The sequence below is a fragment of the Embiotoca jacksoni genome, unplaced genomic scaffold (assembly GCF_022577435.1).
Source record: "Embiotoca jacksoni isolate LCO1_2020_lvr unplaced genomic scaffold, fEmbJac1.0.p SCAF_37, whole genome shotgun sequence".
Lineage (NCBI taxonomy): Eukaryota > Metazoa > Chordata > Actinopteri > Embiotocidae > Embiotoca > Embiotoca jacksoni.
Window position 1 is genome coordinate 978,704 of NW_027185389.1, and position 24,032 is coordinate 1,002,735.

Consider the following 24,032-nt stretch of genomic DNA (forward strand, 5'->3'; position numbering starts at 1 on the left):
CCATGGGGGCCAGGTGGCGGCTAATTCGCTTTCTTTGTCCCTCCTAATGAATCGTTAATTGGTTTGCGTCACCCGCCGAGCCGAGGATAGCAGAGTGCTGCTGGTGATGGAGGCCACTGGCGAGCGTCCTCACACACACACACACACACACACACAAACACACACACACACACACACCGGCACCTACGTATAACAGGCCAAATGTCACCTCGCAACATGCAACAGCTTGGGCGGTTTAAACAGGGAGCGTATCGTCATAGTTTGTGTCTTGTTTCTGGAGTTGTCGCTGCTTCTGCACGCTAGAAACTCGCAGAACTGTTTTTATCGTAAAGCGACGCGATCTCAAATAACACGATGCTAAGTTGCGTGTTTATTCCAAAAGTTAGCGCCTTGATTTTTTTTTTTTTTTTTTTACACGCAGACTTTTTTTTTTTAGTAAATCGGTCTCTACGTCGGTGGGGAAAAAAAAAAAAAAAAAAAAGCTTGATATGTAAACGTTCGCATCGTGAGTGTGACATCATAATGCCGGGATCAAGTCGGACCACGTTAACGGCGTCTTCTCCTCCCCCCCCTCTCCACCCCCCCTCCATCCCTTCCCCCTCCCCCCCTCCCCCCCGCAGGTGGTCGCTCTGAACAAGCGCAGTAAGGAGGCCGAGTCGGCGTTCCTGGGAGTCTACAAACAGCTCATCGAGCGCCCCAGGTGAGACACGTGCATCCTCACGAACAACAACGACATGAACACACTCGCCAACATCTGGAATCATCCGTGTCTCCACGGAGATCAGTCCCCCCCCGTCAAACCTCGCCGCGATCGTCGGACCAGCCTCCTCCACCAAAAAAAAACCTACGCCCACAAAATATAGTAGAAATATAGTTATGGTGCAACAGCGCATGGATATGAGGTACATAAAATAAAAAAAAACACATACCCCGTGGCTCTTATCTATTTTTCAAAGTCTCCCTCGCTCTCAGAGTGGTTTCCAAAAACTCTGCGTGAGGCCACTTCAAAAACCCGGCGCTGGTCCTTGAGTGCAGCCCGGGCTGAGGAGCGAAACACGTCCTCGAGGAGCTCTGCTGTTGATTGTGGAGGGCCAATTAAAATCCCAACTGAAGTCTGGCTTCGCGCAGGAAACCGCCGGCCTGATGAGGCCAGTGGGGGGGGGAAGGGGGGGGGAGAGGGGGGGGGGGGCAGTAAGTTAGAGCGGAGGGAAGAGGTTTATTCAGTTGTTACTTGGGCGCCGTGTCAACATGTACCGGATTGCCTCTTTGTTGCAGGAGACGGCAAAAAAAAAAAAATAAATAAAATAAAAAGCCGCCCCCCCTCCCTCCCTCCCTCCCCCTTCAACCCCCCCCCCCCCTCCCCCTCCTTAACAATCTCAGACAAGATCAGAGAAACACTTGTGGCAGGAGGAGAGAACGCTGTTTACAGATTCAATGAATACAAGATAAAAGTCTGCGTCAGAGAAATGGCGACGGCAGCGGCTGACTTTTAAAGGTCTCCATTTTTCCTTGAAGTCCCTCCCCTGCTTGATATTGCGCCACCGCGCCTGCAGCGCGCGCGACGCACGCACGCACACACACACACACACACACACACACACACACACACACACACACACACACACACACACACTTTGAATGCGAGTTATTTCCTTGATAAGAAAATACCGCTCCTTTGAAGATGCATTCAGTTTGATTTTCTGACCTATACCTTTTTTTTTTTTTTTTTTTTTTTTTTCCTAATGTCGAGGCCTTAATTCGGAGCGTCTCGCGGGACGGCGTTTAGTCACGAACCGCTCTCGAGTAGCGAAACGGAGTCGGCGAAGAGTCGCGTTGTGTTCGAGAACAAAGATTTTAAAGCGTGAACCGACGCCGACTTTTTTTTTTTTTCGACGCGAGGAAAGAAATTTGCTCTCCTCTATCGCCCCCTGCGTGTCTTCACTCGTCGTTACACCTGAACGTACAGGAGCCCCAGTTCCTGTTGAGGTTCGCTCAGCCAATCAGCGACCAGTGGGCGTGGCCAAGCGCGATGACTTTCTGAACGCGGGGACGGAGGCGGAGCTACAGTAGATGAAGGGATACGAACGGTCGTAGCAACGCCGGATAAATATCGGAAGAATTCCAGCCGGAGCAAAAAACTTCATTTAAACTATTTAACTCTATAAAATGTTTTATTAATTTCCACTCTGTCGTTCGCAGCTCGGTGAGTTTGGTGGCGGTCCGTGCTGATTGGTTAAAAGCTGCTCCGGTGGTTTCAAACTTCGAGGTCTACACTTTCATTGAAAAGTTCATGTCTCGGTTTAAAAGTCTAATCTGTTCGCGACATCATTGAATGTTATTTTTTTTTCCACAAAAAAGTCGTCCCGGTGTCGCGTTAGGATGCGTTCAGGATCCGCTCGAAGTCCGCCGTGTCACCGGTCTCCTCGCCGTTCATTTCTAAAAGGCGCGTTAATCGTAGTTTGTTTATCGGCGGTCGGAGGCTTCGTCCTTCGTCTCCACACGGCCAAATCAAAGTCGGAGCGTTTTGTGCGTCGGCGTTTTTTTTTTTTTTTTTTTTTTTTTTTTAGCAGTATCTGCCATCTGCGAGGAGGTCCTACAGTATTCCTGCTGCCTGTTTGTCACTGTACATCTCGCTGCCTGGTGTCCAAGGTCACCCCCCCACCCCCCCACCCCCCCGACAGAATGGATGACTCCAGGTACACCGGAGGACAGTCATTTGGCTGTGGCCCCACTTCATTTCTCTCTGCCCCTCAAACACAACAGTGAAACCCCCCACCACCACCCCCACCACCACCCTCTACCCCCCCCCCACCACCACTCCCCCACCCCCGACGCCCCCAACAAACGCTACAGCTCATGTATTTTTAATCTTTTGACAGATGCAATTATTCTTTACATGCCGTGCTCGTTAATCTTAATGCAGTTATTACTATTCATCGCGGGACGTTTTTTTTTTCTCCCCCCCCCCCCTCCCCCCATATTATTTCATTTGAAAGTGCCTCTCCCTCAACGTGTGTGTGCGTGCGTGTGCGTGTGCGTGTGTGTGTGCGTGTGTGTGTGCGTGCGCGTGTGTGTGTGCCGACACCGAGGCCGCGGTCCAATCAGAGCAGGCCAACAGGAGAGTTAATGAATGCAAAGGGGGGGGGGGGGGGGGGGGGGGAAGGAGGAGGAGGAGGAGGAGGAGGAGGGCTGCACACGGCAGCAGCAGCTCAATATGTGACCTGTTGTATCTAGATATCATTAACATCTGGTCACATATCAGTTATCCGCTCTGCTGCCGCGCCGCTATCCAATACAGAATAACGCGTCCGTTACGTTCGCCAGATTCCTAACGTGACAACGTTACGCTTGTTTTTTTTTGTTGTTGTTGTTTTCTTTTTTTGTTGTTAATGCTCCTCTTCAACTCGGCTGCAACAGAACAGAAATAACTTCTTGATGCGAGTGATTGAAGTGATCCCACCACCACCCCCCCCCCCCTCCTTTCATGAGGCCCCTAAGCCGACATGTCAATCCGCTGGAGTGTTTCATTAGCGCTCTGTATTTTGATTTGCCTGTGACATCTCCCCATGCTGTGCACTGTAACTTCCACCGCAGTCTGGGGCTTGAAAAGAGGCCCGTTAACAGCGCCCTCCCCCCCTCCCTTACCCTCCCAACAATGTTTATATCACCTCCGCACCTCGTTTATTTTTTTTTATTTATACATTTTTTTTTGATCAGCGCGTATAAACACGTTCTGATCACTGAACGCCGAAAAACAGTGGCAGCTTTCTTGCCCGGATTCAGCGAGATTTCCCAGAGATGCACCGAACTACTCCTCCCCCCCCCCCCCTCCTCCCCACCCTCCGCCCTCCTCTCCTCCTCTGCCTCCTCCTCCTCCTCCTCATCGCCATCTCTGCTCTTCTTCTTCTGGAGTGTGTGTGTGTGTGTGTGTGTGTGGCGTTTGAACGTCGGCGTTTGTTGCCACCTCTGTGAGAGCGGCGAGGCCCTGTCGCCAGGGGCGTAGCCCTGAGACTGACGCTCCAGGTGTTTGCTCTTCCTCGCCTCCTCTTAGTACACAGGCTCATCCCTCAGGATCCCGCCGACTCCCCCTCTCCTTTAGATGGCGTCTGCTTTTATCCGAGCGGGGAGCTCACCGAGACTTTGTGAAGATTCTGATCTGAATACACCCCTCTAAGTGTGTTGTGTGTGTGTGTGTGTGTGTGTGTGTGTGTGTGTGTGTGTGTGTGTGTGACGGGCCTCCGGCATGTCTGAGATATATATATATATTTATATATATATATTTGTGTGTGTGTGTGCGCGCCCGCGTACTGTACGGTGAGAAATGTTATGGCAACAGTGCTTGCTAGTGGTGACCGGCGGTACTGCGGGCAGATAGAGCGCCCTTTTTTTTGTCCCCTTTCAAAAAGCACGTGTCATCTTCTGTTATGAGACGGTTAGAAGTGCCTCGCCCACACTTCGCGTCAGATGTTTCCCTCGGCTATGAGATGATCGGGAACAGAACACGCTGACCTTAGTAATTCAGAGTCGTCCACATGCATAAAGAATAGTTGTCCTTCTTCAACCCTCCCCCCCATCCTCCTCCTCCTCCTCCTCCTCCTCCTCCTCCTATATACAAATGCAAGCAGCAGCGTTGAGAGGCCTGCGAGGCACGGCCAGAGCTGCCTTTATTGTAATTGTGCGGCGGCTGAGTACCTGCAGTCAGGGATGAGAGTGAAGGAGAAGTGCCCCCTGTGCATTTGTGTGGCAGTCTGTTGGAAAATAAAGAGGGGAGAGCGTGCACACATAAAAAAAAAAAAAATAATAAAAAAAAAAGCTGGATGGAAAAATGAAAGCTCTCTGGGCGGGACGAGATTATGCACAAGTGATTAATAAGAGCAGTAATAAACAAAGGCCCAGGAGATGTTTGAGGTGCTTAATAATGCATTATGTTCATAAAAAGAGCCGGGCCTCTCCAAACCGATCCCCGTGGAGTAGGAGACCCCCAGAGGGACCGGGGAGAAGAGTGTGCTCTTAAAAGTCAGCAGCTGTGTGTGTGTGTAGGAATGTCTGTGTGTGTGTGTGTGTGTGTGTGTGTGTGTGTGCGTGTGCACACGTGCATAAGATATAATCACGGGATTCAAAAATATAAAGACGATACACGGGTGTATTTGATCATGTTAGTTCCGTGTGATTTGTCTTACAAGTGCAATAAATAAGAATGTGAAAGTAGGTGTTTTTTTATTTTATTTTTATTTTGTTTATAATTCCCAGTGAATGTTTAATTTTTTTTTTTTTTTTTTGGGATGTCACTGCCGCTTCTTGTTTTGCTGCAGCATCTCGTGTTAATTTTAAATACCGCCTGGCTCCGCTCTTTGTTCCTCGGCTCCCCGTCTTTGTTCTGAGCTTTAAAAAAAAAAAAAAAAAGTGTCTTGGCATTGATGTCACTCCTTCTTCGTCCTTCAGTTTGTCAAACAAAGACGTGAAACGGCAATGATAAAAAAAAATAAAAATAAAGCACAGGTTAAAAAGTTTTTCCTCTCTTTGAGCTTAATGTTTTGTTTCGCTGCACACAAAAAGCCGCCGCCGCTTCACCACAATCAGATTTTTTCTTTTTTTTTTTTTCTTTTAGTATTTTTCTCTTCTCTTTTTTGCCACATCAAGGTAAAGTGAGACTTCAAGTTTTGCTCTCTGAATATGAAATGCTCGTTGGTTTAAATCGGTGGAAAGTCATGTTTCTGGATTTTTTTTTTTGTTTTGTTTTTGTCGCCAGCAGTTTGTGTTTCTTCTAATCAAAAACTAGTCCTTGACAGGTAAAAGCAAAGTGGCAGCAATTTATTCTCCAAATTCTCATATCACTTAACATTATCCGTGAAGGTTGAAAGTAAAGACTTTAGTGTTCTGTCAACCTAGTTTTGGTCCTTGACAACAATATTACAGCAGTGTTACTGTTTGTTGCAGCAGCGGCGGAGCGTGTTTACGGACCTTGAAGTCCACTCAGAGGGAGGAAAATAAAAAAAAAAATAAAAAAAAAAACAAGACTGTTTTGAATGAAAAGAAAAAACCTTGGAGCACAGCCTTGTAAATTAATTTGTTCGTGTTGTATGATGGGAACACAGCTGGCCTCATTAACATGCGCACAACAAATAATTATAGCGTTTTTTGTTTTTTTTCTCTCTTCAGCCAGCCAATGCTCGGCTAATGGGCTTGCTGGGTTAATTATGTCAGAGCGTAATTACACAGGGCCCAGGGAGACATAATGGTGCACCCTACTGCGCCCACACCGCCTAATGATGGTGTATCGCTGACAGGGCCAAGACGGACCGCCCCGACACACCTGCTTGTCTTTGGCGCACCACCACGCTCCGTCTCCCCCTTCCCCCCCGCCCCCCTTCCCCCTGCCCGACCCACCCACCTAGACACACATGCTGAAACCCGGCGCCACCCCGCCAGTCTCGCCCGGACACAGCGAGCGCTCTGAGACGTGCGTGCAACGGAGAACACGAACCAGCAAGTGACCACGAGGAAGGCAGCTACGCCGGGTGGTAACCTCATTATCGCCGAAGTGATGAAACTCGGCATCAACACGGAGCTGAGATGGTGCACAAACTCAACAAAACAGAAAAAAAAAAAAGGCCACGCCGACAGTTTTATTACATCATAAACTTCGGGTCTTGTTCATGTAGTTGTTGGCCGTGTCTTAAGCTGATAACGTTTGGATTTCTAATTAAAGCGCATCACGCGGCGAGGCTGTCGACCAGCGAGCTTCAACGCCCGTCGGCCAGGATGAAAACACCTCGTGTACTCCATCCAGTCTCCTTACACTCAGGCCACTGTTGACTTCTACTAGATTCAAAATACTTCAAAAGGAAAAATGTCTGACCGTGAATACAAAACCAACTTCCTTTCGCAAACCGCCATATTTTACATTCATCTTTCATCAGGTATCAAATTTAAATGTTTTTTAATGAAAATAGATACTGCTAACTGTTTTCAGTCAGTCTACGGCGGTGGTAGTCAACTGGTGGGTCGCGACCCAGATGTGGATCACGGATGATGAGGTTGAAAATAAAAAAGGCAAACTTTTATTTTGAAATCTACAGAATTTCAGTTGCTGCGCTTTCATTTTGAAGGACATGCGTTTCCCATGATGCAGCACAAGCAATTTGCTGCCAGCGTTGTCACGACGGTAACGACCAAAGCTAACGTGGTCGCATCAGTAGCTCGCTCTCATTCTTAAACAGGTTCAGGATTGAATAAATCGGACTTTTTATTTCATCTTTCATACAGTTTAATTTAGAGTTTTGAAACTTGATGAGCATCACCAGTTCAAACTTTGTTTGAAAAGCAGATCAGATCTTTATTAAAGATAAATCAGCCTTGTTGTTTCAATGGTTTTTAACCGTAGTTGCACTTTTTGTTTAATTTACTGATTTTAATCCTGCATAAACGCGTTATGTATCAAACCACCGGCGACACGAGATCATTTACCGTCTGCGAACTACCGATGTGACCGTGTTAGATTTGGTCGTTACTGTCACGACAACAGTGGCAGCGAACACCCTGAACGCTGGTTTTAACTCTGCATGCCGGCGTTGTGTTTTACTTATGTGTTACTGCACGAACCACCAACCTTACGAGCAGACCATTTTCCATTTTACCGTTTTATTTTCTGTGAAATAAGTGACTCAAAAACCTGAACTTAGACCACTGGTGTTACGGTCGTGCCTGAACACATCCACCTTATCTTCCTGCTTTCTATACGTGGTTATTTATAACTCTGGTGTCAATTTCTGAGATCCGTAATGGTTTACATCTCACGAAAGAGACGTCAAGACGGCGCGAGAAACGAGAGCAGTCAGACAATCGGAGGAGTCGTCGCCGACCTCGCGGTTTTGAGGAGACTCATCTTTTTTTTTTTCCCAGTGGCTGTGATTCGGAGCCGTATTCACCAGAGTGAAATGATGTGATTTATTAGCTTAAACGAGCCCGCCGCCGCTCGATCACTTCTGACCTGCGAGCGGACGTCCAATCATCCATAATTAAGATAAGAGACGAATTCATAAAAATGAACCGTTTATTTGCCGGGGAGAGTCGAGCCGTGTGACTCCAACCGGACGCTCGGCGCCGTTCCTGATTGAAGTGCGAGGGAGTACAAAGCTTTCTGCGGGTTAGCGTTTGGCTTTAGTCGGTGGATTTACCCTCAGAGCCGCTTTGAGAAGAAGCTCCGCTGCCTCTTATTAGCTCCATCAATTAGCAGCTGTATTTTTTTTATTTCTCCAAAGTTATCAGCAGTCTTTCTGGACTCTTCCCGCGGTAACTGTAGATCCCGGGTCCGCGGAGAGTAACCCCGCTGCTCCGCTTTGATGGGGGTTAATTTTGTATACAGACTTATGTTATATCCCTTCACTTTAAATTTGACTTTACTTTACTCCCCCGCCGCCGATTGATAATCCCGACTTGTCCATACGTGAGAGATCCCTTACTATAATCTCTGTCCTTTGATCATTAAAAGTTGAAAGGATATATGGGAAAGAGGCTGATAAAGTGATTTCTGTGACAGTGGGTCGATGGAATAGCAGTGCTTTAAGTCATCCTGTTTGTCTTAGAAGAGCTGTGCTCTTAATAGTGATGTCCCTTGTGACTGATGCAATATCTCCGTAGCTGGTGTAACAATGAATGCAGACAATGTTTGACTGTAAACGGTCCTGGGAAAAATAGCTCAATCAATTAAATGGCCCAAAATGTTTGTGTGATGAAAATGCAGATATGCCGAGCTGCAATGTGTGACCGGGATTTCAACGAATTGCACGCCGCGGTAAAAAAAAGTTTTCCTCTCTCACTCTCTCTTCCCCTCTCTGTGATGAGCGTTTATTTTTTGCGTGGCCTGCCGGCACCCCGAGTTTTTGCATTCTGCTCTGTGGCATCTGGTAAAGTTTAAACGTCTGTGGCTCCCAACTTCTTATGAAAAGTCACTTCAGTCAGTGCCCACACTGAAGAAGGGATCCAATTGGGTTCCGCACAGAAGTCTAAGATGAGTGGATGAAAGCTGTGGGAGAAAAGTTTGTGCAGCAAAGCAGCGATTTTCCTCCTCTTTTAGAGTTTTGAAGTGTGTGTGTGTGTGTGTGTGTGTGTGTGTGTGTGCGCGCCCGTATGTGTGTGTGTGTGTGTGTGTGCGTTTTGAGTGCGCGTGGCTCCACATCTCGCCTCCCCCCTTGTCAAGGAGCTCCCCTGAGCTTCCTTCTCTGTGCTTTGGCACTAGAAGTCACCTCCTTTGGTGTTCGGCAGGCAGGTACACAACAGGAGCAGCTCTCTCTCTCTGAGCTGTTGAACTTTTCGGGAGGGGAAGAAAGGGAAGGGGAAGATTAAAAACAGCCCTGTGATGTGGAGTGCCGAGCTGCCTCCTGAGAATTCCTGGCATAATAATTTAAATGATCAAATGATACAGAGGAGACTTGTTAGCTGAGAAACAGCCTCCTAGTTGGCCCCATGGGCCCGGTGCTGCCGCGCATGCATTGCAAAACAGCTCCTCTGTTGTGCTAAAGAATCCCGCTTTTTTTTTTTTTTTTTTAACCCCCTTTTCAGGAGCAGACTTTTTCTACACTTTGCCTAGGTGTATACTTGGGACTTAAGTCTCTGTCGCTTATTCATCGTAATCTTTTTCGTCTTCTTTGCCGTTCATCAGCGCGTGAGAAGACTCATTAGATTTGATTTCTGCACATGTGAGGGGTCGGTGCCGGCGCTCGTGTCATTAGGTCCAGCCTGTGAAATTTTCAAAGGCGTCTGAGTGGGGAAAGTCTTAAGAGTCACTCTTTGGAAACAAGTCTCGGTGGAATAGTCTGCCTCTGTTCAAACTGCGATTGCAGGAAAACTCTGTAATGTGCTTTACAGGCAGCGCCGCACACTAAAACAGCTATTTTGCTTTTTTTGAAAAAGTAGCAGCGGTATGGATATCATGTGAATCTCAGTCGTTCCTTTCTGCACAGATTTGTTTGTGCCTGTTTTCCACAGATCCGGCTCCCGTGCTGGAGGCCTCACACTCCCTGGAGGAAAGGCTGCACCAGCTTCAGAGTTCGGCTCCAGACGGCCAGGCCCTGGTGCGGGAGATCAGCGGGCACTGGAAGAAACACCTGGAGTGCCTTGAAAAGACAGGTCAGGCCAAAAAAAAAAAAAAAAAAAAACCTCTGCAGCAGGCAGCGCTCCAGTGGCTGCTGCAGCACCTGCCTGCAAGTTCAAGCTCATTGAAATTGCACCAGGTTTTAAAAATCATATCAGAATATGAGAAGATGTCTGAGAAGCAGTCAACTTATGAAGGCTATTTTTCCTACAAAAAAATAAACGATGTCTCTGTCCACTCAGAGCCCGCAGAGGACGGTCCAGCAGTCTCAGACGCAGCAGTGACAGAAGAGGCCCCAGAGTCCAGCTCTCCGGCCTCCCTGATGACCCCCAACAGCACACCGGCTCCGGGGGGCCCGGGCTCCCCGCAGCAGAACCACCAGGACCGAGGGTGAGAAGACATTTAAGACATTTAAGATGTTAAGTTTGCGAGGACCATTTTACAGCATACAGACAGTTTCTGCTTATTAAAACAATAATATTCAACTTTTTTTTCATATTAATGTAAAAGTATAAAAAAGTCTTATTAACTGTTTTCTGTAGTTAGAACTGCTATTGTAGAAAGTGTTTACAAAAACTAATAGTTCCCAAACTGTGGTCCGTGTACCATCGGTGGTCCACAAGAGCCGTTCTGGAAGGCCTAACAATCGCCCTCCACCTGGCCAACAAAGTCATTTAATGGTGCGTTCAGGTAGCTGGGAAGCGGGAAAGTTGCCATTTGGTATCCTCTGACTTCACAGTTGAGGGCGCTCACATGACATCAAACAGGCAACATGGCAGCGGCCAGGAACTCTGCTCTATATCTGCTATCTGAATACTGACAAACAACCTCATCATCACACATGTAGACCATCGCAGGGATGAAATGGAGTCACTATTATTTGTACGCTACATTTTTACCTGTCGTTTAGCAGATAAAGTTTAAAACAGCAAACCAACGGCAACAAAGTAACAGCAACAAAGTAACAGCAACAAAGCAAAAGCAACAAAGTAAAGGCAACAAAGTAACAGCAACATTCACAGCAACAAAGTAAAGGCAACAAAGTAACAGCAACAAAGTAAAGGCAACAAAGTAACAGCAACAAAGTAAAGGCAACAAGTAGCTGCAACAAAGTAGTGGCAACAAAGTAAGGGCAACAAAGTAGCAGCAATGAAGTAACAGCAACAAAAGTAATGGCAACAACTAGCGGCAACAAAGTAAAAGCAACAAAGTAGCGGCAACAAGTATCTGCAACAAAGTAGCGGCAACAAAGTAGCTGCAACAAAGTAACGGTAACAAAGTAAAGGCAACAAAGTAGCGGCTGTGTGGCAGGCCATTAACTTGTTGTTGTCTGTCAGTATAGTAAAATACCCTTCTCTAACCAGTATGACCTATATTAACCAAGAAGTCACTTATTTTTCCGCTGAGCAAGTATATTTCTAGTGACGTCAGACCTTCTCGGAGCTCTCAAAAAACTCTTGACTTCCCTCTTCTCAGTTGCTTATGAATGCGCCATAATTTCATTTGATCACAGACATACTTATAACCTACACACATCACATTACAGGATTAAAGTGCATATTTTTCCATCTCGAGGCCTAAAACTTTATGTTATTGTATTTTTAAATGTGATGTAGTGAAGGAACTGACGGAGGCTCCTCCTCTTCTTCCCTCAGGGAGGAGGCGGCGGCGGAGAGCGCCGATGTCAGTTGGGCCGACCGACTATCGGAGGCCGAGGAGAAGATCAAAGTTCTGCATTCGTGTAAGTGGTTTAATTTCATTTAAACCTATTAAAGAGCCGCTACATGTGTGGCGTGGTGCCACCCCACCTCCCCCCCGCACCTCCCTGCTGAAACACTGCTGCTCCTGATTGAATATAAGTTCAAGTTTACACAACAAAAAACTCGGCCACGTGTGATATTATAACAGTAATAAAAGTATAAAAGGTTTTTTTTTTTCGACATTGAAAGTGTTTGAACAAGTTTGTGTTTTGAAGGTGAACAAGATTTTAATGTGTCCAGAAACTCGATTGGCAAAAAAAAGGGGAGAGGGGGGAGGAACATGTCGCTTTAAGGTCAAAGTTCATGTGTTTTTTAAGTTAATATCTCACTTCCCCCCCCCGCCCCCCCCGTCACCCTCACCCCCGCCGGTCTGCCTCTCACCAGCTTTGAGTACTGCACAGACCGAGCTGCTGGACCTGCGATGTAAATACAACCAGGAGGTGACCAACAAGTAAGAGTCACATTTTACATTCTATGTTTACTTTACATTTCTGGGAAACCTTCGTCCACCCCACCCTCTCCCCCTCCTCCCTCTCCCCTTCCCTCTCCCTCCGGTCCTGCAGCCCTGATGGTTACACACTGCCACCACTGTGGCCTCCCCTCACCGGTGCTCAGCGTTGCATTTCGAGTGCCGAAGCCGGCATTTAAAAAAAAAAAAAAAAAGAATTTGCCTGCATAAAAACTCTCCCGTCCGATGGTGCAGCTGAGGAATGCCATTGTAAAGGAGGTGGAGAGCGAGAGTGACTCAGCCGCTAATGCAGGTCGATGAGAGAGGTCTGTGTTTGCCTTCAACCGGCAGCTGGGCCTTGACAGCCCTCAAGAAGAATTGCTCCATTTAAAGATTGCTTCAGAAAACACTCTACCTTGTCCTGGTCTTTGAGCGCAATGTATCCACCGTACGGCTGAAATGAATCTGCGCTCGTATGAAGGATGTCGATAGACATTCAAAGTAAACACTCCTTTGTTTGGGTTGTGCTCCGGAGCACAGTCAGTCGCTGCTAATGGATTTTCTCCCAGGCTTAATCCATGGCGCGATTGAACTGATGTTTCTAGACCCGCTGCCATCCATTTTGTCAGAATCGGACACATTTTCACTTCGGTCTTTACCTTTTTCCTTTTTTCTTGGGGGGGGGGGGGCTGTAGCTTGAAAGATGCATTTTTTTCTGAATGCTTTTTTTTTTTTTCCCGCTCGCGTTTGTGCCGGTCACGTTCGTCCTCCGAAGACCTACCAGAGCTCCGGCCACTGTTACCCCCCCCCCCACACACACACACACCTCCCCCACCCCTACACGCTGACCCCCCCGAGCCGCTCCGAACGCCCGGTCCGGGCCTCTATTACTCTCACTGACTGTTTCCTCAATGTTGATAAGAAAGACTATTTGTCTGCTTCGACTTGAGCGGCCGAGCAGGTAATCAATACAAAACATTTTCCGTACTGCACAAGTTCATTAAACGTGGAGCTGACACCTGTTAGTGTTTGCTGTCAGCGGGGGCGCCATCTATCCCGGCCTTATTGATAGAACCTGGACACGGCCGAGACCCTCCGAAAACCCCCGTGAAACCAGGGCGCCATTAACGCCAAGAATAGGTTGGTGTTTTGGAGGACTGCATTTCTCTTTCTTGAGTCTTTATAACACACTGAACCTATTAAACTAATGATATTTTAGGTACTCACACATTTAAATGTGAGACAACGGCGCAAACATGAAAGATAATGAAGGTTTGGCTGAATGTATTTAGTTTAATGTGGATTAAAAAAGAAAAAGTCTAATTTTATTACTTTTTCTTTTGGTTAAAAAAAAAAAAAAAAAAAAAAAAAAAAGGACGACCGTGTCCCGAAATGCCAGAAACCTTATATGTGCATATTTAAATCAATCACAGCATCCTCGTTAATTCATCCTTATCTACCTTTTGAAAATCGGGTCCCGTGTGTGCAAAATGAAACTGTTGAACTTCAAACAAACCTCATGAATAATCCCGCTGAGCTTCTGTTTAAATTAGACTACTCTGATTGTTAGATGTATGGAGGCGAGTCGGAGTTCAATCTCGAGAGTTCTGAGGAAACCGGTCGTATGTGCGTCCGTTCGCTGATTGGACACTTCGTCGTGATTCACAGGACAGGGGTCGTGTCGTAACTAATGTTTATTGGCGTCTTTAGACAGAGACGATAACACTTGATGAGGATGGTTTTTTTTTTTTACTCTCAGTATCTTCATATAACTTATTAGGGAGTGATTAATTTACCGGACTATTCCAGGTATTGTGGGTAAAGCTTCCAAACAGAATCCGGTTGGTTGGTTTAAAACATGTTCAATTAAGTTATAAAATTTAAAAAGTTTTTTTTTGAGGTTTTTTTTGATGGTTAGTGAAACATTTCCTGTCGGTGGTGAAACGGCGAAAATTTGCAGTTATGACCTAATTTTTCCCAAAATCCAGTTTTGAATTTTGAGCCAATAGAGGAGCGATGATGAACCGGACCTGATTCCCCTACGGGACTTTCACTGTGTGAATATGGGTCCCGTCGCCCTCCATAGAGAATCATTTGCAGACGTTCCCTTTTGGTTCATTTCAACCAATCAGCATGCGGCAAAACCGGCCGACAGTCTTCCACCGCTGCAGCCACCTACCGTGTCCACCGAAGCCTTTTTTTTTTTTTTTTTTTTTTTTCCTGAGTACGACGTATTTTTAAAACGAACGGTCCGCGTCTGTTTCCGGTCACCGAGAGTTGCGCTCGTCACCGTCAACAGCCGTCCAATCACAGTGAAGGAGGGGGGCGGGACAAACGCCGATAGCCACCGACACCTGGCGCCGATTGGTCCGCACTTCAGAGTGGCGGTGCAGAGCGCTAGTACGAAGCCAGACTCCGAAATGATATCAACTCCCAGTTTAAGTCATATACGTGAATTATAGTGAAGTTGGAGATTAAGCCGGTCTTTGCTATTTATTTTTTTCTGTTTTGACTCTGATTCCGTTATTATTAAGATTCTTCTGGAACTCTTTTATTTAAATTTCCTGAAATATGTATAAAGAAAGTGTTTCAGCTTTGTTTTTTTGTAAAGGCTTTGTATAATTAACAGAATGTGTAATAACAGCTGGGCTTGTTTTTTTTGTTTTTTGTTTTTTTTTTGGTCTCGTTGTTTTTTGAATATTTTTTTCCTGCTTGTTGGAAAGTGCGAAATCCTCCTCAGTAATCCCGTTGTTCTCCCGTCGTCTGCCTGTCTGTCTCGTCTCCGTCTGTGTTCCAGGGCAGAGGAGGTCGGCGCCATCATGGCCAATCTGGAGAAAGCAAACCAGGTGAGTTACACGGTCTCCACCGGCGCACTCCTCTGATTGAGATGCTCCTTCGTTAAGGTAATCACTCCTGTAATCAAGCCTCGGCTTTAATTAGACACCCTCCGTCCTGTGCGCCTCCTCCCCTCCCCACCCCCCGCCCGCCCCCCTTCCACCCCCACCTCACCTCACCCCACCCGCCCTCCCCTGAGCGTGTGATTAGCGAGTGTAAACCTGAGCCCCCGTCGGTGGGCTCCACTCGGCGGAGAACAGGAGACTGCCGCGCACGATTGATGCCCGAGTGGCGAACGCCGGGAGTTCGTGGTTATCTCATCGCCTTGATTGCTTCCTGTCCTCGTGATACTTCTTTTCTTCTTCCCCATCTTGCTTTTTTTTCTCTCTCTCTCTCTCTCTCTCTTTCTCTCTCTCTCTCTCACACACGCACTTGTTTTTTATTTTTTTATTTATTTTTTTTCCTCACTCCGCTGCTCTCCGCCAGCAGCTCCTGGATAAATGTTCTCAAAATGAATCATTAATTAGCAGGCCGGGTGTGACAGAGCCGGTAAACAGTTTGGGGAATAAAGTGGGCCGAAACAAACAGCCCCCTCAGCAGAATGAACCGGTGGCTGCTCTCGTTTCCCCCCCCCCCCCACCCCCACCCCCGCTCGCCTCTACAAAAAAAAAAAAGTTCTGATTTATGTATATGCTCTCACCTTGATCATCTCATTTTGCCAATTTGATGTGGGTGGCGGATGGAAAAGTGGAAAAAAAAAAAACCCCCGCTGTGATGCGTCTGTCTGTGTGCGCAGAGAGCGGAGGTGGCTCAGAGGGAAGTGGAGCGGCTGAAGGAGCAGTTAGCCGGTGGCACCGCCGGGAGCTGCCACCCAGCAGAGGGCGCTACCAGGGTAAGAATGACGTCAGGCGTGACGTGCGCTTCTGCTTCTTCGTCCGCATTTACAGAGCTCAGGTACAAGGACAGTGTTTCTATGAACATTTTAAAGGGATATATTTTACTTTTTTACCGCCCGGCACTTTTTGACAACTGCAGCTACATGTTACTTCGCAGATATAATACATGTAATTACTCTCAGCGTATTCTTGTTATAAATACCCTGACATGCTTGATTCAGCTCTGTGAAGATCATCTACGACATTCAGCTTACATGTTAAATCCTCCTTGATAAAAGATATTGATAGAATAATTTAATTATAGTATAATACTGATAATTTCCTGGAGCTTTATGTCCTGATATTTATGTACATTTTGATAATATTGCCTTGTACTGGAGGACTTTTCCTCATGATGAACTTTTAAGTATTGTAAAACTGTTGTAATGCTACTGTCCCCTCAGTAAATAATTTTATTCTATTAAAGCTTTTTTTGTAAAACTTTTTTTTTGCAACTTCTAAACTACTAATTCAACATTTCTGTGGTAACCTTGTAGTTTTGTCAGTTTCTTTATGAAGTTTCTTCAGACTTTTGCGGTTGCAACTTTTCTTATCGGTTATTCAGAAACTTTCCCTTAATTTTATGGAGACTCAAGGACCTATATGGTTCCACATATTCAGAAAATAAAACCATATAAATAAACAGACATTCCTGGACAAAAACTATAGCAATATAAAAAGAAAAACAGATAAACAGGTAAACAAATAAATAAAAACAAACTCTCAGTCCAGCATATACTTGAGCGTATAGACTTTATAACTTCCTAAGATTGTTAACTCTTTGATATTACCTTTCAAATTGAGCAGTGTTTAGTATAATTCAGTCCTTTAATTCCTGTGTTTCTTTCTTAATCAAAACAAAAACATACATATACGAGATACCTGTCAAACATTTGCTGCAAAGTCGTATAACATAAATTTTGTAAATGTCCCTTTAATAAAAATGTGCAGATGATGACAAACACAACATAAATGTAGATGTATTTGTTCTGTATAAATCATCAGATTACGATGAAATTATGGTGAATTATGGTGAAATGTTTAATCTGTTGCCTTCGTATCTTGAATTTAGTCCAAGAACTTGTATTATTAAACTTTCTCATCTTTGTAAAAGTTGTATTCTCTTTATTTCCAACTGTTTAATGGATGTTGTGACCCACTGGCCGCTCCCCTCTGCTGCCTTTAATTCTTTCTGTCCTCCTCCTCACGCCTCCCTCGGTCCTCGTCTCCCTCTCGCTCCCGTCAGGAGAAGAACGAGAGGGGCGACGTGCTGCCCACCCAGCTGGAGGCCGCGCTGCTGGCTAAAGACCGCGAGATCCTCCGCCTCCTTGAGAACATTCAGCGGCTGCAGTTCACACTGCAGGAAGTCCAGGAGACCTCGGCCAATCAGATCCTCGAGCTGGAGCGGCAGCTCGCCTACAAGACAGAAGCTATTGAGGTGAGCGGCTGCGACATGCCAGGACCACCTCCTCTGTCCTCAGTGGCTCTGATAATTAATGAGTCTCTTATTAATAAAACATCTTTGTCTTTTTTCTCTTCCAGAGATTAGAAGCTAAACTGCAATCCCAGATGGACTACGAAGAGATTAAAACTGAGCTCAGGTGATAATTGGTTGTGTCGGAACGTGTCACCAATTGATGTTAAAGTATATACATAGAATATATGACTTTGTCTGCATGTTTTTTTTCCGTCCGTAGTATCCTAAAGGTTATGAAACTGGCTTCAGCGAACGGCAGCTCATCCCAGGTGTGTAAACTGCTGCACGAGCTTCATGTTCACAAAGCAGTTTTTAAGCAAATTCCTCCTCCTCTTACCAATTTATACCTTCTATTTCCTCTTAATATTCTAACAGCGGCGCCACCGAACGCTCCACTGATCCATCATCCATTATAAAAGATATTGACGGCCGCTGTAATTGATTAATCGGACATTAACGGGTTTGTGTTTGTGTGCAGGATTCTGCCAAAGCTGCCGAGGCTCTCCTGCTGGATAAAGAGGCCTTTCTTCCATCTCACAAGTACCTGGTGGATAAAACCCGAATATTGCACAGCAATGGTAAAAAAAAACCAAAAAACTTTAAATTACTTTAAATAGTTTTGTTTGTGGAGTTTTGAGAGGCAGGAAGTTTTGTCATCTTCTAAAAAACTGCCCGTAGTTCAGTGATTGCTTGGCACCCGGCAGTCGGGCTCAGTCGATTCTGTAGTCGATGTTTTTCAGACTTTTAGACTCCCTAAGATGTCGTCCGGAGAGAAAGTGATTTAATTCTTGAAATATCCGGGTTTTAAACTGGAAAACATTTGGTGTGAGTCCGTGCGGCCGTGTGCAGACTCAGGGAGTGAGTGATGACGCGTTTTCTGTCTCCAGATGACGACCACTCTGAGGACACAGGTAGGGAGACAGGCCGGCCGCCCGGCTCCCATTCGTCCTCCTCTCAGGCGGACAGTCGTGCCTCCCCCAGCCCCGGCCCCCCCACCCTGGACGGCTCCTCCTCCGGCCACGACCTCCCCCGCCCCTTCTCCGTGTCGCCGTGCTCCGGGGACCGACTGTCGGGAGACCACATCCTCCACAGGCAGCTCCTCTCGCCCCACTTCAAAAAGGACGGCCTCATGGCCTTCCCCACCGCCCTCTATGCAGCCAAAGTCGCCCTCATGTCGGCCTCCCAGGGGTCGGTGGGGGCGGGCAGCGTCGACGCCGGCTTGCCCAGCGACCAGTCGGAGAGCGGCAGCTCGACGGCGGGAGACGACGACCAGCTGGACACGGCGGAGATCGCCTTCCAGGTGAAGGAGCAGCTGCTGAAGCATAACATCGGCCAGCGGGTGTTCGGCCACTACGTGCTGGGCCTCTCCCAGGGCTCGGTCAGCGAGATCCTGGCCAGACCCAAACCCTGGAGGAAGCTGACCGTGAAGGGCAAAGAGCCGTTTATTAAGATGAAGCAGTTCCTCTCCGACGAGCAGAACATCCTGGCGCTCAGGACCATCCAGGTCCGACAGAGAGGTGAGAGAAACATGCAGTCTCAGCTGGGAAGTATTCGGTACTCCATTACACACGGCTTTACTGCACAGAACTGTCATTTATCATTTAAAAACCACTGAGTTGGAAGAGAAAATGACTTTAAAGGAAGTATCAGAAATGTCCTCCGTGTTCATCCGCTGCCATTTGTATACAAATTGTAGGGCAGTTGATATTTTAAATTTTCCTTACTGTGATCAAACCCTGTGAAAAAAACGAAACAATTAATTGTTGAAGTTTAATAAGTATTGGGTCTAATTTAGCTTCTTGTGTCTTAGTGTCCAAAAAGTCTTAAAAACACATCAGTGGGCAGACTTTAACATTGGGTAGCATGTTTATGGTAATGCAGCTCTTTGTATTAATCCACCAGAGAAAATAGTCCCCAGCTAACACACAATTTACTCTCATATTAGTTACTGCTAACATCTATAAGGCCCAGTTTTCTTTCCATTTATAGGAAATGCAATTTTTGTGACCTTAATTGTTTGTTTCTCTGCTAATTATAATCTTTTTAATGAGATTTGGGAAGTAACTGCGCGATTTTTTTTTTGCATAAACAAATTGTCTAACATCTGATATTTTAGGTAATTTATATCCTCAGCCTCGTTTTGTCTTGAAAATAGATGTTTTCGATGACTCGGTTAAACAGGTGATGCCACATGTTGCCAGAGCGACTAAAATAAGACCTGAGATGTTGTAAAAATCTCTTTCCAGAGGGGTTTTGAGTGGATTTGGAGTTTCGTGCGGCCGCGATGTACCAATAAGTTCTCTGAGCAGATACAATCGTGCCGTGTTGTTTCGGCGGCTCGGCTCCTGGACCTGCGCTCCTTTTAAACCTCTAATCTACTTGGACCTAATCCTTGACTCCTGCACGGCTTCCTCTGCCATGTTTATAGTGTTACTTTTAAACTTTGTTTTCTCCCTAGATTCACCGCTTTTGAAAGTTGAGCTTCCCGTATACTGCAACCTCAGACAGCACGCGCTCAAAGGCAGCCATTGATCTAGCAGTCAAAAGCAAAAGCTTTGGAACTGCTCTCTGATCAACCATCCCACTCACCCCCCCCCCCCCCTCCGCTCTCCTCCCTCCCTCCCTCTATCTTTATCTCTTCTCTGTTACCCTCTGTGGCAGGGAGCATCACTCCGCGCATCCGAACTCCTGAAACTGGGTCAGACGACGCCATTAGGAATATCCTGGAGCAGGCCAAGAAGGAGATCCAGTCCCAGAGGGGAGGTGAGACTGCATGTTTCACAGTTAAAAAAAAAAAAAAGCCACACTGATTGATTTTGTTTTGTTTTGTTATTGACAGTGATTTTTATTTTCCGTTTTGGTTTAAATGCTTTAAACTGGAAGTGCGATCAGCGCGTGGCTCTTTTTCTCGTTTAGGTGACGGCAAGTCGTCTCTGAACAGCTCGTCGGGCAGAAGCAGTAACGGGCCGGGCGGTGGCTCCGACGAGACCATAAAGAACATCTTGAACCAGGCGCGGAGGGAGATGGAGGCCCAGCAGCACGCCCTGATGGAGATGGAGGCGTGCGGCCGGGCCTCCACGGCCAGCTCAGGAGTCCAGGTGGAGCAGCTGGGGCCCCCCGAGCGCTCCAGGGGCCTCGCTCTACCCATCTCCATCAAACAGGAGGAAGGAGGCTGCGTCACCGTGTGCATGGCCAACTCCATCAGCAGCCCCCAGACGCCGCTCAGCGTCCTCTCCCCCGCCGCCTTCGTCCAGAACATCATCCGCAAAGTCAAATCAGAAATCGGCGAGGTGGGCACGTACTTCGATCAGCACTGGTCGCACGAGCGGGGGCCTCTGGGGCTCATCGGCGGAGGCAGCTCCCGGCCCTTCACTTCGGTCTCCCCCTCCCTGTCTTCCTCCTCCTCCGGGCCCTCCGCCCTGCCCCGGCCCTGGCCCCGCCTGGAGAACGGCGAGTGTCTCCCCAACAGCGAGGAGGCGTCCGCCGCCGAGGACGAGCTGAGCCTGGGCCGGCCGGTGGAGGTGAAGGTGGAGTCGGACACCTCGGTGAGCGGCGAGTCTCCGGGACCGGGACGCCTCTCGTACTACCCGGCCTACATCCCCCGCACGCTGAAGCCCACCGTGCCGCCGCTGACTCCGGAGCAGTACGAGATGTACATGTACCGGGAGGTGGACACCCTCGAGCTGACCCGGCAGGTGAAGGAGAAGCTGGCCAAGAACGGCATCTGTCAGAGGATCTTCGGTGAAAAGGTCAGACGCCGCTCTGTCATGGCGACGTTTGCATGCTGCAGCAAAAACAAACAGCAGGGAAATACTGAAATCTCATCCTGCGGCAGGAGATAAGAGAGATGAGACATGCATGATATTAACAATTACATTATGCTTTTGATATATGTTCAGGGGTGTAAAATTCATAAACAGTGAACGTAAGCAGCCAAAAAAATACAAAATATTTGCCATTTTTAAGTTCTTAACGGTTTCAGACCTTCAGACAACATGAAATATAAGACCAAGGTAACCTCAGTAAACACAAAACACACCAAAACAACACAAATTAATTCCCTCCTTTAAACCTGATAACAAGTCCCACCATTTTAGCAGCGGTATATGCAGCCCACAGCTTCTTGGCATGGAGCAGACTTCCTGCCTCCCATGTTAAATATCAAGTCCTGAGCATCATCACACTACAAACATCCCGTTTGACTTTGACACCGTTGCCTTAGGTGATCTACCCCGACGAAAAAAAACACGTCAAAAACCCCAAAAAGAAAACTGTTCAAAGTTTACTATATTGTCCTGAAAGCCTGCAGCTGCTTTGTCAGACAATATATTCTTCTTTACTTCTCCTCCTTTGGATCCGAGGCGTCGCCTTTCTTTTCTTGTTATCCGGTGCCGTCGACCCCGTTTTTAAAAAAAAAAATTTTTTTATTGCCGAGAGGCTCTGCATTCGGACGAGTGTGTTTCATTCGTGCCCTTGAAGAAGCTTTAAGATGCTGAAGATGACCAAACTGTCCTCCGTGTGTACGACTCTCACTGGGGTTCGTAAGTCTTCCCAGACTGATAGATTTCAACAGATCGTCTCTTGTGGAATTTCCCTTTAGACACAGTGTGCATGAAGCGCTTCTGTGCCGATAAAGTCTCATTAACTCTAAAATAATCAACCAAATCAAGTTATCGGTGAAATATGGTTGAATGAATAGGGAAGATCAATGTTGGATACATTTGTTTCTTAAATTGATAAAATCATTGTGTAATTAAATGTGTTCTCCTTGAGCCAGATGTTGTATTTTATTGAAATATTTTGAAGCCTTTTACTGTGACAAACATGCGACAACAGAGGAAATAATGACAGAAAATATATGCATTCACAGAACTATATTTTATTTGCATTTTTCCTGAACGAAGCCGCTGTATGTTCTATATTAGTTTTACTTGTTCAGCCCCAGAAAATGTGCTTTTATTTCCAGAAAATCCCTCTGGGTGTTTTCCCAGGCACCTCTGTGATTTGTCAGTTCGTTCTCTCTGCAGTGGATGAAATATATAACAGCTTTCATGGTGCACTGTTTTTTCTTGCGCTTGGTGATATATGAGCTTGAAAACTGTTAATTAGACTGTTGTAAAATATCTTCAAACTCAGCTCCACTTCTGTTGAAGACTGTTTTTATATCTTTTTTTTTTTTTTTTACTTTCAGGTGTGAAGAGAGATTTTGTGAAGAAAAATGTTTCATATTTAAAATGTTCGTTGTTGAGTTATGACAACAAACATTACCTCAGTGGATTCACAGTCGTATAAATTATAATATGGCAATTTGAAAATATGAGTGGATGGACTTTTTTCACCTTAATGAAATGTTCTGCAAGTCTAACTTCAAGCTGGAAACTCACCCAACATACTTATTTATAGTGTGTTGTTGCCCTCTAGTGGTTGTTGGCTGAACGTGCATGATTGAGGCCAAACTTAATGTTAAGAGCAAATTGATTTCCTTATTTAATAATAATAATAATTCAGACAATGAATCCTTTATAAACTTCGTGTCAGTGATGTTACAACATATTAACCTGCGGTCGTACGTCGCAGGTGCTCGGGCTCTCTCAGGGAAGCGTGAGTGATATGCTGTCTCGGCCCAAACCCTGGAGCAAGCTGACCCAAAAGGGCCGGGAGCCCTTCATCCGCATGCAGCTGTGGCTACTGGACCAGCTGGGCCAGAGCCTCAACCCGACCCCGAACCAGGGCCACGCTCAGGGTGAGGCTCACTTCCATGGAAACGGACAAACAAGACTACTTAAAATGCTGCGTTAAAAAAAAGACAGGTTGCAATATTTGAACATACAGTGGATGCAGAGTGTGATGATTCCTCCCTGCTTCCAGATAAAAGCCCAGTGATGGCCCAGTCTTCGCCCTCCCCGCCTCCCAGCCCGGCGGAGAGCCACCCGAGTCCGCTGGTTGAGCCCGTCAGTCTCTCCCTGGAGAGCAGCAAAGAGAACCAGCAGCCCGAGAGCCTCGGCTTGGGGTTGCCCGCCCACCACGATGGAGGGAAGTCCACCCCCAGCCTCATGGCGCTGCATCAGCCCACGAACCCACTGGGCATCCAGGAGCTGGTGGCCATGTCCACGGAGCTCGACACCTACGCCATCACCAAGAAGGTCAAGGAGGTGCTAACGGACAACAACCTCGGTGGGTCTGAGCTGACACTAAAGGATGAAACTGTTTATGAATGCAGTCAGCGGTCCTAGATTTACTGTGTGTGTTTGTTCCCCACAGGCCAGCGTCTCTTTGGTGAGACCATCCTGGGTCTGACTCAGGGCTCCGTGTCCGACCTGCTCTCCAGGCCCAAACCGTGGCACAAGCTCAGCCTGAAAGGCCGGGAGCCGTTTGTCCGCATGCAGCTTTGGCTCAATGACCCTCACAATGTGGACAAGCTGAGGGCCATGAAGAAGATGGAGAAGAAAGGTGGGGGCCGTAGAACTCTTTCAGGACAAGTATG

The 24,032-nt window shown here is 46.8% G+C and overlaps 1 protein-coding gene across 1 annotated transcript in view; it reads left to right on the forward strand.

The window, feature by feature from the left end:
- Nucleotides 1-24,032, forward strand: part of cux2b (cut-like homeobox 2b) — a 94,848-nt gene that overhangs the window by 67,480 nt on the left and 3,336 nt on the right. The window contains exons 4-20 of the mRNA XM_069166051.1: nt 621-696; nt 9,985-10,128; nt 10,336-10,483; nt 11,749-11,834; nt 12,238-12,304; nt 15,099-15,147; nt 15,933-16,028; nt 17,318-17,509; nt 17,614-17,672; nt 17,769-17,817; nt 18,027-18,126; nt 18,436-19,065; nt 20,210-20,311; nt 20,465-21,297; nt 23,126-23,291; nt 23,417-23,722; nt 23,810-23,998. Of these exons, the coding sequence (XP_069022152.1) occupies nt 621-696; nt 9,985-10,128; nt 10,336-10,483; nt 11,749-11,834; nt 12,238-12,304; nt 15,099-15,147; nt 15,933-16,028; nt 17,318-17,509; nt 17,614-17,672; nt 17,769-17,817; nt 18,027-18,126; nt 18,436-19,065; nt 20,210-20,311; nt 20,465-21,297; nt 23,126-23,291; nt 23,417-23,722; nt 23,810-23,998 (3,292 nt within the window). The remainder of the gene's footprint in view (nt 1-620; nt 697-9,984; nt 10,129-10,335; nt 10,484-11,748; nt 11,835-12,237; nt 12,305-15,098; nt 15,148-15,932; nt 16,029-17,317; nt 17,510-17,613; nt 17,673-17,768; nt 17,818-18,026; nt 18,127-18,435; nt 19,066-20,209; nt 20,312-20,464; nt 21,298-23,125; nt 23,292-23,416; nt 23,723-23,809; nt 23,999-24,032) is intronic.